Genomic DNA, 13,015 nt, shown 5'->3' on the forward strand with positions numbered 1-13,015 from the left:
ATATAGATTTGTAGGTAGGTTCGCCTATGTGTGAATTATAATGATGATTATTTTTTGACTTTTGAAAAGGGCGCTGAACCATGCATTTCATAACAAAAATGCAGCATGCCAACACACGAAGTAGTTTTATATGATTTTTTTCTTTGTTTATTTACATATTGATATGCATATACATATATATGTATTTATGTATTTATGTAGGTATGCAATTTTGAAATTTGAACAATAATGCATCTTTGAATGGAGCAACCCACGTGGAATTGTTGTTACCACACAGCGCGTATGCCAAAATATCGGTTGAGTAAGGGCACAAAGCTCATAGAAAGAAATGTGTGTGTGTATGTGTGCGTACGAGTATTATAGAGACCCACACCAAACAGTTGTCAAAAAATTAGATTATACTACAGGGATTTGGAGCGTGAATAGCATACAAAAGTACATACGTATGTATGTGCACTAACGAATCCCTATCGCATTTCCTGCTAAAATATTCATGCGATAATTGGGTTGTGTAGATTAGTAAGGGATACTGGGATTAAGCAAGTCTAAAGGGAAGAAAAAAGATATTATTTTTGGTACAAGTAAAGCCATGAGACAGGAAATAAGGTACTTTCATTGCTAATATTTTTCTTTCTTCGGGTAAAGCGCAGCTTTTCTGACATTTTTCGAGTTAAAAAAATGTATCGTGACATTACTCCACTTGGATTTTTCGCTGAAAGGGGGACTTTATATTATTTATATCATAAATGTAGAAGAAAGTATATAAAAAATGTTTAGTTTTATTTATATATTTAAAGGGATGAAGCATCTTAGTAATACCGACACTGTTAAATTGATAATGAACTTGAAATTCTAATTCGGAAATCAATTCATATATTTTACAAGGAACTTCAAGTTAATAAAAACTGAGCAACCACAAAGAATAATTAAGCAAACCACATATAAACACATTTCCAAATCCATGCCATACAAACAAAAATTTACTGTTACTGAGTTCAGCGACTGCTTGAGTGTGTAATTATTCGGAGGATACATTAGCACAAATTGAGTCTTTTGCTTAAATAACAGGAAACTATATTTTTTGTAGGTATAACTTCTTATCAGTAAAACTATAATTTGCAGCCATTTTGCTTTTTTACAGTCGGTTATATAAAAATCGATGCCTCTATAAATCTTAGAAGTTAACAAAAAAGCTATGTCTTGCTAATTGCTTGCAGCAGCGTTTTTCTTTTATTATATTATATCAAAAAAAGTACCCGGACTTGATAGTTCACAATCCCGTAAATAAAGAATATGCGGCTTTGAGCGAGTGCGTTCGTTCAAGAAGCCCCGATTTGTGGGGAACAAATCTCTTCGTGTTTCATACTGCACGCTATGGTCCAGAATTCGGTATTTTTAGCATTACTTCATAGAAAAATTAAGTAAATATGAGATGAGGCAAAATTAATCCTCAAATTTTGTTTTTGAATATATTTTTTGGTAATTAAAAAAAACCTATTTTGATTGACGAAATGAGAATCTTTCGATGGGATGATTAATTTTGCGCCACCTTGCATAAGATATAAAATTAATCAAAAATTTGGTAGTGATATTTCAACTCCATTTTTACATGTTAAATTCAATAAATTAAAAAAAATGCAAATATTAGGTTGGGAAAGTAGAAATTCCTTATTTTTGCGTAACATTTTTGCTAAATAGTTTAAAATGTTTTATGGTCGACTTTAGCTCCTGGGCGATGGTATGACTACAAATATGCCATTCAACTCCAATTATTTCTATGATTTTATCAACATTTTCGATATTTCTTTTTAATCGAAAATGCCTGAACGGAATCAACGAAACTAAAATTGCACGTAATTAGCTGTTACAGAATCGGCAGCATAGACATCATTCATAATTTCAGCGGCCTGGCATGCATTTTCTCCTTTATCTAACAAAAACTGTAAAATGTACCGAATTTTATCTTTGTTGGTAATTAAAAAAAACCTATTTTGATTGACGAAATGAGAATCTTTCGATGGGATGATTAATTTTGCGCCACCTTGCATAAGATATAAAATTAATCAAAAATTGGGTAGTGATATTTCAACTCCATTTTTACATGTTAAATTCAATAAATTAAAAAAAATGCAAATATTAGGTTGGGAAATTAGAAATTCCTTATTTTTGCGTAACATTTTTGCTAAATAGTTTAAAATGTTTTATGGTCGACTTTAGCTCCTGGGCGATGGTATGACTACAAATATGCCATTCAACTCCAATTATTTCTATGATTTTATCAACATTTTCGATATTTCTTTTTAATCGAAAATGCCTGAACGGAATCAACGAAACTAAAATTGCACGTAATTAGCTGTTACAGAATCGGCAGCATAGACATCATTCATAATTTCAGCGGCCTGGCATGCATTTTCTCCTTTATCTAACAAAAACTGTAAAATGTACCGAATTTTATCTTTGTTGACTTCAATTGTCAACACCCTGTAACTCGCAACTGAATGGAACAAACAAAAAAACAGCAAAAGATTTTTTAGTGTTAAATATACATACATACATCTATTTATCTAAGTAAAAAGAATTATCTTAACTTCTGCCTAATTTTTCGTTCTATCCCTCGCATCAAGTATTGTTTGCTTTGGGACATTTTTAACTCTTTTAAACTCTTTATGATTATCATCAGCTTGGTCTTCTTTCCTATGATTTCGCTTCGGAATCGCCCAATATCTCCCTATTAGCCTCAATTCTATAGCCTTTGGCAGGTTCTTCTCGTTTGCTACATAACTGGCGTGTTTCTTTTTCAATAAACCTAAAGTAGAATTGGCGCAATGCGCAGTAACTAAATGGGGCCAAAATATCGTTGAAATATTGTATTATATTTTTTATAAAATGGTGTAAAGCAGCGATTAAGGAACTTTTTTTTTGTAAACTTCAGCCGTAACAGCCGACAGAGACGTGTGAGATGAGGTGGATTTAATTACACAAGTACAAATAGCCCGCCATATTAGGATCTTCTCGCATACATTTCTCCACTTTTATGCATAATACCGACCCAATCACTGTATCACCTTCCTATTCATGTGTAAGTAGTACTGAGGACCTGATAATGTTCTAGAATCCATTTTGATGTTAATTTCATCATTCATGGCATTTCATAGAGTCGCTAAGCAATTGTTTGCAACATTTTCGCAGCCTTGTCTCTTCAACTTTCATCAGCCTCTCACTTTTTTGGGATCTTCTGTTTTCTATAGGATTTTAAATTATTCCTTTTCATTACTGTTTGTATCTTTGCAGCGCTGGCTCTTGCTTTTTTCGCCAAATCTCACACAGATATGGTTTTAATGAACTTAGCATCTGTCCTCAATATTTTGATTTCCTTCTTCGATTTTTCGGCTTGTCTTTGATATTAGAGGTATCTCAAAACTTGATAATAATTTTGGCACTATTTGTACTGATTTTGGACGTATGAACATTTCGCCAGCCGTCTTTAGCAAAACTCTTTCTCAGTGCAGTGAGTGTGCACAATTTTCCAAAGTACTGCGATTTCGATTAGTGGCAATATCAGTCATTATTTCTCGTATTATACTCTTGGCGATTCGATCTCTTCTGTACAACTTTTTTTGGGCTTCTGAACAGGAACAGGAATTATTGAATTTTTTATAATTCGTAAGCTGTGCACTAAAAGTGTGTGAACTATAGCTGACATTAGAAGTCAAACGTACTTTTCTATGTTTGAGAAGGCAGTTTTTTTCGCAAAAATATTCACACTTTGTGGCATTTATAGGGCAATAGAAAGCCACACAATTATAAAATTAATAAAAATTTTAAGAATAAATTTTGTAATCGAAAAAAAGAATTCCAAATTTTTAAATGCTCTCCAAATAAAAAGGAGGCAATTCTTTGATTTTCCACCACATGAAGCCACATTTGCGCCCAAAACCGTTTTTGAACTTCTTCTTTACGAACTAGAAATACTTTGCTATCTGAAGTTTCTCTCAATTGCCACTTTATTACTCCGAATTCATACAAATTTTGTGTGCAACTTATTCAAATATTCGAATCCCTGCATGTAGTGGGCTGATGTCATTTCCCAGTGGTTTAAGGTTAGGTTTGAAAGCATCAGATTTTATATTTGTAGTTGATAAAAATTCTTTGAGTAGAACTTGTATTAGTTATAAGATTTACTACTTTTTCATCAACCAAAGTCATATGCATTTCATAGCTGACAACAATTTTTCTGCCTCTATCAACAACGTGATTTTTTGCCAAGGCAAAGTTCTCTTGCCAGCTTCCCCTTTAGCCGAACTTTTGTATTTGTGTAATTTATTTTCGAATGCCATATCAAGTTTATTTTTTACGCATTTTGTATTACTGAATTGCCAACATTAATATCACTTACTCATTTTTAAAAATTAATCAAAAAATTGTTTGTATTATGCCAAAAAATATAAAAAAATGCTTCTATACCATATTGAGGCGTATGAAAGTGTTTAAATTCTTCAAGACTAAATTTTATGGACGAGGAAGCCGGAATTCACACATGGACGGCGCTAGCTGTAAATTTAATAACTTGCACGTGCTTTTATGATTTTTACTGCTAACAACCTTCAGTTCACAGCTTTAAAAGTTGCTCGTAACAACGCATGGTTTACTAGTACTCATTGTGACTAATTTACAATGTGAGGGCAGCATTCCACTTTTTACTACTATGATCCCACGTCGAATACGTGTGTGATGAAATGAATAAAATCATTTGCAACTTTCGATCAAAAGGGCACTTCGGCAGCCGAGCCAAATCACTGTGGAAGAACGGCTTTGGATTTCTTTTTGAATTTTGTTCTTTTTACGAATATGTGAAAAAAATGTCTCGATACATTCTTTTCTGACCAAGCGTTCATTAATTGCCTGCGAGAAGAAATGGTGTATTCAGAACAACGAAGTGCTTAAATTGATTGCAGCCTTTAAGGGGGCAGCCTGGTTTATAAGGTCAAAAAAATCAATTTTTTTTTTCGTTTTAAGCGATTCCTAATATATTTCAGAATATTCACACAAAGTTACAGAGCCTAATTCTCAATATTTCCGTAGATACAAATCCAAAGGAAGGCGAGTGTTAGGTAGTTACGCTGTAACCGGACAGCTATAGTACAAACTTTATCTTCTTTTCTCGACTTTTCATTTTTATGATTTCTTTGAATTAGCGTACATGAATGAAAAAAAACTAATCAACCTTTTGAAATGAATCATAGCTTGTTCCCTTCAGTATTAAATTTTCTTTTATTTGAACTAACAAAATATGTAGATAAACAAAATTTTTTCAAGATTTTTATACCAAGTTGAAGTGAATTTTTTTGTATAGAAAGGCATTTTTTTCTTTAAAACCTCCAAAAAGTTGAAATTTTGGAATTTCTCTCAGTTTTCATAGTTCGTCTAGAATGAAAAATCATGATAATTAGAAATCCTTTTGAATTTTTTGCTTTAAGTAATAATTACGAGCTGTATCTTGTACGTCAGTTGGAAACTCCAGCGTTGCAGCGCTCTACTAATTTCTATGTTAAAAAATTTTTTCAAATTATTTTAACCAGTACAAAAATTTTTTATACTTTTTAAATGTTCATTAAAAGATAGAAAAAACTTTGCAGTGCTAAATTAGTTTTTTCCTTAAAAAAAAAATCGCAAAGAGATGCAATTTTTAGACCTCATAAACCAGGCTCCCTCCTTAAGTATAGGCAACATCAGAGGCCGCAGTCCAATTAAACTATATACTATATACTATCTAGCATAACCTTGAATGAAGTATTTTTAACAATTTTTGTTTATAAAAAAAAATTAAGAAACTTTATACTTACATATATTTCTTAAGACGCTTTTCATGAGTTTTTCACACTAATCATCAGAACAAAGTGTGCTTTTAGCCACACTGAATGGCTGCATTGTCTAATTTTTCTCCTTGTTTTTTTACTGAGGCAATGTGATATGTACACAATCCATATCTTGAGACATCAGTAACGTTCCATATGCAATAAAGTAACACTATCGCTTTCCTGCTATAGTATTTTAAATTATTTTTAGACGTTTGACGTATCAAATAAGGCTATCCTAGAAAAACAAAAAAAAAATGCTGAATGCTTCAAAGAAAGCATTGAATTCACTAGTCAAGCCTAGGAGCGGCGGACTTGATATAATCAAAATATTAACATAAACTTTAAAAGTTATATATTGTACAAATCATTAAGTATATTTTTTATTTACTATTTTGCATTCTCGTGGAGAGTGGCAACCACCATCTGCTAACCTCACAAAAACTTTTCTATAAATTCTATATTTTAAAAAACATTTTCTTTTTCTTTTACAGAGCGTCATTATGCTGATATTCCGCGAAGAAAAGAGCCCTGATGATGAAATCAAAGCCTGGCAATTCTGGCATAGTCGACAGCATTCGGTGAAGCAGCGCATTTTAGATGCAGGTGAGTTCAGCTATTTATAAAAGTAGAAGTACGCATATAGCACCGGACATGTCACAAAGTGACAGAAAAGATTTTTTATAATAGCAGCAGTTCCACAGCAAGCAAAGTGTATCTTTACCATGAAAAAACTCCTCATAAAAAACGGCATAAAACTAAAAGTCCCTCCAATTGTGGAGAACTATCAAGACAGAGAAGGAGTGGTGGTTTATTATTTCCACAATAGCCTCAATATAATCCTTTTATTATTTTTTCGGAATTGCTTGAAGAAAATTTAGAGGTGGGTCTGTTGCTCGTTGCATCTTATTTCAGTTGGAAAGGTTTTATCGGACGCGGTTACACCGAAAATTATAATTTTATTCACATCCTATTTTCTAAGGCACGTAAGAATATTCTTTTACAAAACAAAAAATCGATGTTAAAAACACCATTCAAAAAAATGAATTTGGCATAGTAAAAGCTGATATTTTTGGCATTTTTCATATTGAATTGCCTCTACCATAAATACCCCCAACAACTATTACTTCTACCCCTATGACTTCTTATATACTTCTTACATTACCATATATACCCGGTTACAAAATTATAAGCACACCACTATTTTTTTAGCAAAACATAGTTCATACTACTTTATGACGTAATGTATCAAACTTTGTACAAAACTTTTAAAATGTTCACAAAACTTTTAAGTTTTTAACCAGAATTTCCAGAATCTTTCTGAGTTTCCAGTGGTATTGCCCATTGAATTTCAGTGTAAAAATCGCAAGTTTCAATGGCCTACAAAATACTTTTAATTTTTGGCCTTTTTTTCTTTGATGTCTTTCATATAAAAAAATTCGATCATTTACTTTAAATGGAAGAAAGGATGTGACACCTCAGCGAAAAAAAAAATTCAAAAATCAACGGTATTTTTGAAGGCAGGCGCTATTTGGTAACACCCAAACTGCATGAATTTTCTTAACATCTTCAGCCATAGGGTTAAGGTGGCCTTGTCACCCTAGTACATATACGATATGCACATCTGCTGACATTTTTGTCCTTTTTGCAACTGTGTAACTTGAGAATTTACACGAACCAGCGCCTAACGCGTAGCACTTGTAATAAAGATAAACATTTTTACTCACAACAACGCACATTTATCATCAGCAGACAACTGTTGTTTTTACATTATATTGTTGTTGTAGCGCTGTCCGGACAAATGCGATTGCATAGGCATTAAAAGTAAAAATTAACAACTTGCAACATTGATGTTTATCAGTGCTGGCCAAAACAAGAAGAAGAAGAAATGCATAATGCAAAGCCACGAGTCACTACTACCCTCGCCTTCTGCCCCCTTTTCCCCTTCTATTTCTTAATTTGCTGTAAATTACAAAACTTTATTGAATTCTAACTATTGATTGTGAAATGTTGCAAGCTGCAAGTATTTACCTATGCAATAACGATTTTTTACAGCTGATAAGCGCCACTACGCTGCCTGGCCACTTAGCCGGCCAATTGATCGTTTGGCCATTGGAATGTGTGAGCACACAAGCATAGAAGTGCATACATATGTACACATACACAAACATGGAATATTGGCTAATGCTGTGCGAGTAGTTGGGGCTGGGGGTGTAACGCTGCGGGCTGGCTGTCGCTAGAATATTCGAATGAAGCGTCTTTCTGTGTCCGCAGGCATGTAGGCAACTTACACATACACACACACACATAAATGGGCATGTACAATGCACAAACAGCCTGCATTGTTGTTGGAGTTTTCATGCCATTTGTCATGCCCACCAGCTGCGTTGCCAGAGAGTTCATATGCGTTGCTAATTGGGTGCTGCGCATGCGCGAACTTTTCGCTGCCTTTGTTGCTTATAGCCGAAGCAAGCGCAGACTCCGCAGCAAGTATATACAATGTTTAAATTGACAAATGTTGTAATTTTCATACGAAAAACTAATAGTTAAAAAATATTTATGCACCTTGCACTCCCTCACCTTCAAATCATATGCTCCTGCGGATTATAAGCGTGGATGTGTTTGTGTGTGTGTGGTTGAGTGTATGCAATTTATGCCACATGTGGCTTGTAAACTTGCGGCAGTTAATGAGCTATAAGTTCATAACTTAGCGGTAAATGCTAAATTTCATAACTGTTTCTTGACTGTTTTTTTCTTTTCCCAAATGTTGGCTATTCTTCAGCAGGCCAAGTATGTGCTGTAACAAATTGGAATTGGAAATTTAAAATCAATAAGCAAATAAATGACTTATTTGGTGTTCAAATTGACTTGTCTGTTGTTAAAAAAATATAATAAATACTGCTGCCCAGGGTGCATTTGATTCCATTTCTTTCAACTAGAATAGACTACACAACAATTAAAAAATATTTAGAAATCAGACTTTTCTTTAATTGCTCATATCATCATATTGATATTTTTATTAAACGAAACTCACGAAGCTAACGGCCTGTTGGTATCAAATTTTCAAGTTAAAAATTTATATGCCAAAATTTATTTTTTATTGATGTTCGACTACCATTTGGTGATCCTGGATATGAAACCCACTGTCAACATGAGACATCAAATGATAAAAAGATTTTTTCCTAACATCAGTCGGCCTTACACAGGCAAAGGCAAACCTCTGAGTGCACTTCTGTCGCAAAAAAGATTCTCATAAAAGCCATAAAACTATAGGTCGCTCCAATCGCGACACTATATCAATATGCAGCAGCTTGTCAAACATCTAGCGAAGGATATAGGCTGGAATTATATACAACTAAAGTACGGGTTGCCCATATTCGACGGACCCGATGGATTTCGATGACTCTTTGGGCCCATTCCAATCGACGAGGCTTGTCCGCAGGCAACAATCTTTGCGTGAATTGAATCTTACACGGGAATAAATGCAAATCAATGCGGATAATTCGTTGTAAAGTGGTCCGAGAAATGCCCAACTGCTCAGAACGGCGATTTTGGGATGTCCTTGGCGACGCATTGGTCGGTTTTTCTTTGGATTAGAAAGAGCATCACCAGTCGGAAACCTTTCGTACAAACGTTTAATGGTGTTCTTAGAAGGCGCACTTTTCACATTATTTAATTTTTTATGCGCACGTTGAGTTTTCACAATTGACTTCTTTTGTTGAATGTAAATTTTAACAATTTGTGAGCGCTCGCGTGGCGTATACTGTTCCATGGTAAAAATCTGCTTGGACTGACGCTTCCAACCCGGTATGTCATCAAACGATCTGACGTCTCTGTCAAAAGATACAGGGTTGCCAGATGGATCCGTCGAATTATGGTTTAATCAAACAAGTATCGTCCGTGCTAGACAGCAACAATAATTTCTATTGTAAAACAACCTATGTTTTTATTCAACTTGCCTCTTTGCCTTTATCGCTATCCCTCTCTGTGTATCTGTCTTTGTATTTATACTCACATTTGTCTTTATCTTTATCTTTATCTTTATCTTTATCTTTATCTTTATCTTTATCTTTATCTTTATCTTTATCTTTATCTTTATCTTTATCTTTATCTTTATTTTTATCTATATCATTATCTTTATCTTTATCTTTATCTTTATCTTTATCTTTATCTTTATCTTTATCTTTATCTTTATCTTTATCTTTATCTTTATCTTTATCTTTATCTTTATCTTTATCTTTATCTTTATCTTTATCTTTATCTTTATCTTTATCTTTATCTTTATCTTTATCTTTATCTTTATCTTTATCTTTATCTTTATCTTTATCTTTATCTTAATCTTTATCTTTATCTTTATCTTTATCTTTATCTTTATCTTTATCTTTATCTTTATCTTTATCTTTATCTTTATTTTTATCTTTATCTTTATCATTATCTTTATCTTTATCTTTATCTTTATCTTTATTTTTATCTTTATCTTTATCTGTATCTTTATCTTTATCTTAATTTTTATCTTTATCATTATCTTTATTTTTATCTTTATCTTTATCATTATCTTTATCTTCGTCTTTACCCTTATCTTTATCTTTATCTTTGAGGCGCGAACTTCCACACACTAAATTATTTTTAGTAATTTTTTTGAGAATCACTCGACTTCCTTGATTCTAACGAATAGCAAACACACAGAAATATATCGATCTGGCTAAAACTTGGATACAAGCATTGGGTATAAAATTTTTATATGTTTCCTCTCCTTCTCCACTATTTAACTTGCTATTAACTAACAGCTTATTACTATAATTTCCGCTTTTCTTATTTTACTTGTAGACACGAAAAATTCCGTTGGTCTAGTTGGCTGCATCGAGGAGGTCTCCCACAATGCCATTGCCATCTATTGGAATCCACTGGAGAGTTCAGCCAAGGTAAGTACCCCGTACACAACTAAAGAGTTACACTCAAACGCATATTGCTTCAGCGAAAAATAGTTAAATAGCTTGGCTTTCAATTGGGAGCAGCACCGGAAACTGTCCCTTCATGACAACACCTGCCCGTTGCCTACCGAATGCCACTGTGCGCGCGCACACCCCAAGCAGCAAACTGCTGATCAATGGCCGCAATACCAATTAACTGGCATACAAATTATCCTGGGGCGTTTCAGCACCACTACCACCATCATAACCAGCATCCACATGGTAATAGAATGGAGTGCGTTCATGTTGCCAACAGTGAATAATTACTATTGCTGCTCCAGCTGCTGCTACTTGCTCCCTGCCACATTGCAATTATTCGCCGTCGCAGCCAAACGCTGTGGACGTTGACAAAGTTGTTGGCTTCTACAGCGAAATTGCAGTACCGCAGAATATACGGAAAACATTTGCCACTCTCGGTTGCTCTGTACGGTAGCCAAAGTGATTAAAAGCGGTTACCAGTTGGGAGTCGATGGTGCAATTGTGAAGTTGTGGTGAGTGTGGTGTTGACGGCGTGGTCCTGGTGGTCGTCCCGCACAATTTGCAGCCAATGAATTTAATGATAATGAAAACCCATAAATATCAAAAACCGATTAAACCTAATCAAGCTTAATTGCGAATTTTGCGAAAGCACGCATACATGCGCGTAAACAAAACTAGCGCAACAACACGAACAGTAGAAAAAGTGGAAAAAGTGCAAAAGATCGTGCGACAAATGCACGCATTTTGTAACCAGCAGACCAAAAACAAAAAAGAATGCACCAGCAACTGCAATGACAACAGCATCCGCTGCCTCGACACTAAGGTGGCAGCATGCGCATGCTCATAACTTATAAAAAATATCTCAATTTCCGTCTGCGAAATTGTGCGGCGCAGTTGAAGTAGCTGTAGCTGCACCGCACCGAGAGCGCAGCCAGCGTAATCAAGTGGAAAAATCCTTGCCACCTGAACCGGCAATGATGTTATTACTAGGTTGTTATTGCTGATGTTGTTGTTATTGCTACCATTGCAGCGTTAACTATAATTATTGTTGTTGTGATTGTAGTTGTTTTAATGCCGCTATTTTATTATCTACTACCTATGTATACAATCGGCCGCAGGGCTGAAAGTAATTTTTCGCCAGCACCACTGCGCCTGCGCCGCGCGCTGCCTGCAGCTGCTTGTTCTTATTGTTTTCAAAAGGAGTTTCAAAGCGGAGGTGCCGGTGATGGGGGGCTGCTATCATTGTTGGAGTGCGGCGATAATAGCATTTCGCGGTAGTTATTTTTTGGTGTAATGTCCATTTTTATTACTGGCAGCTGGCAAACTCAAGTTTTCAATAAATATTATGCGTGAAATAACATGCGTGTCAAGTAACAACAGCAACAAAATTGCAACCTATTACCAAAAACCAAAAAACAAAGCTCTTTGAACAACAAATGATTTAGGCAACACTCTAACTACATTTCTGAGAAACAACCATGAGTACAACAATAGCAATGCAGCTCTTCTGTAATCATTTTAAATTTGCCTGCGCACCTGCGCATCGGCCAGTGGCAAATCGCGCTTTAAATATTAGTTCGCGCCATGGCACTCCCAGTGTGGGTGAAGTTTTTCGTTTGCAACATACTTTTCACATCACTTTATTTATTTTTTATTTTATTCACTGCATCTGTGTGTGAACATGACGTTCCCCAGCGAATTGGTTTTTGTGGTTAGTTTGTTGAAATGGAAATATATACATACTTGCATATGTATCAATAGAGAGTTGTTTTTGGGCCACAGAAAAATTTAGCTAAGCCCATATGCTGCTGCCATGTTCTGTTAAAGCACTGTTAATGAATTCAAGCAGGCTTTATGGTTTTTTCCTAACCTTACATGGGGAGTTAGGTAAGATTGGTCCAGCCTTGTCTGTTAAACTTAACTAGTAGCCCACTTCCGTCAAAAACTTAAGTGCACTTAAGAGCTCTTTTCATTTCCAAAAATATCAAAAATATTTAGCACTCAACATTTTGACCAGTTAAGAAAAAAGTTAATTTTTTTTCTCACAAAACTCCTATAAAACCAAGTTTCAAAATTGATAAGAAAATTTGAAAATTCCAAAAATTTTAATTATTCCAAAATTTGAAAAATCCCAAAAAAATTTCAGCAGAGTGCATCGGATTTTAGGCAGAATTTTTAAAAATTTTTGTTTGCATGTAAATTTATGGCCTA

At 34.5% G+C, this 13,015-nt stretch overlaps 1 protein-coding gene across 1 annotated transcript in view; it reads left to right on the plus strand.

Moving 5' to 3' along the window:
- The window catches only part of LOC129244186 (protein grainyhead-like), a 226,443-nt gene that overhangs the window by 144,034 nt on the left and 69,394 nt on the right, over positions 1–13,015 (plus strand). The window contains exons 8-9 of the mRNA XM_054881799.1: positions 6,350–6,461; positions 10,683–10,777. Coding sequence (XP_054737774.1) covers positions 6,350–6,461; positions 10,683–10,777 — 207 coding nt within the window. The remainder of the gene's footprint in view (positions 1–6,349; positions 6,462–10,682; positions 10,778–13,015) is intronic.

Source organism: Anastrepha obliqua, chromosome 4, assembly GCF_027943255.1.
Source record: "Anastrepha obliqua isolate idAnaObli1 chromosome 4, idAnaObli1_1.0, whole genome shotgun sequence".
Classification (NCBI taxonomy): Eukaryota; Metazoa; Arthropoda; class Insecta; order Diptera; family Tephritidae; genus Anastrepha; species Anastrepha obliqua.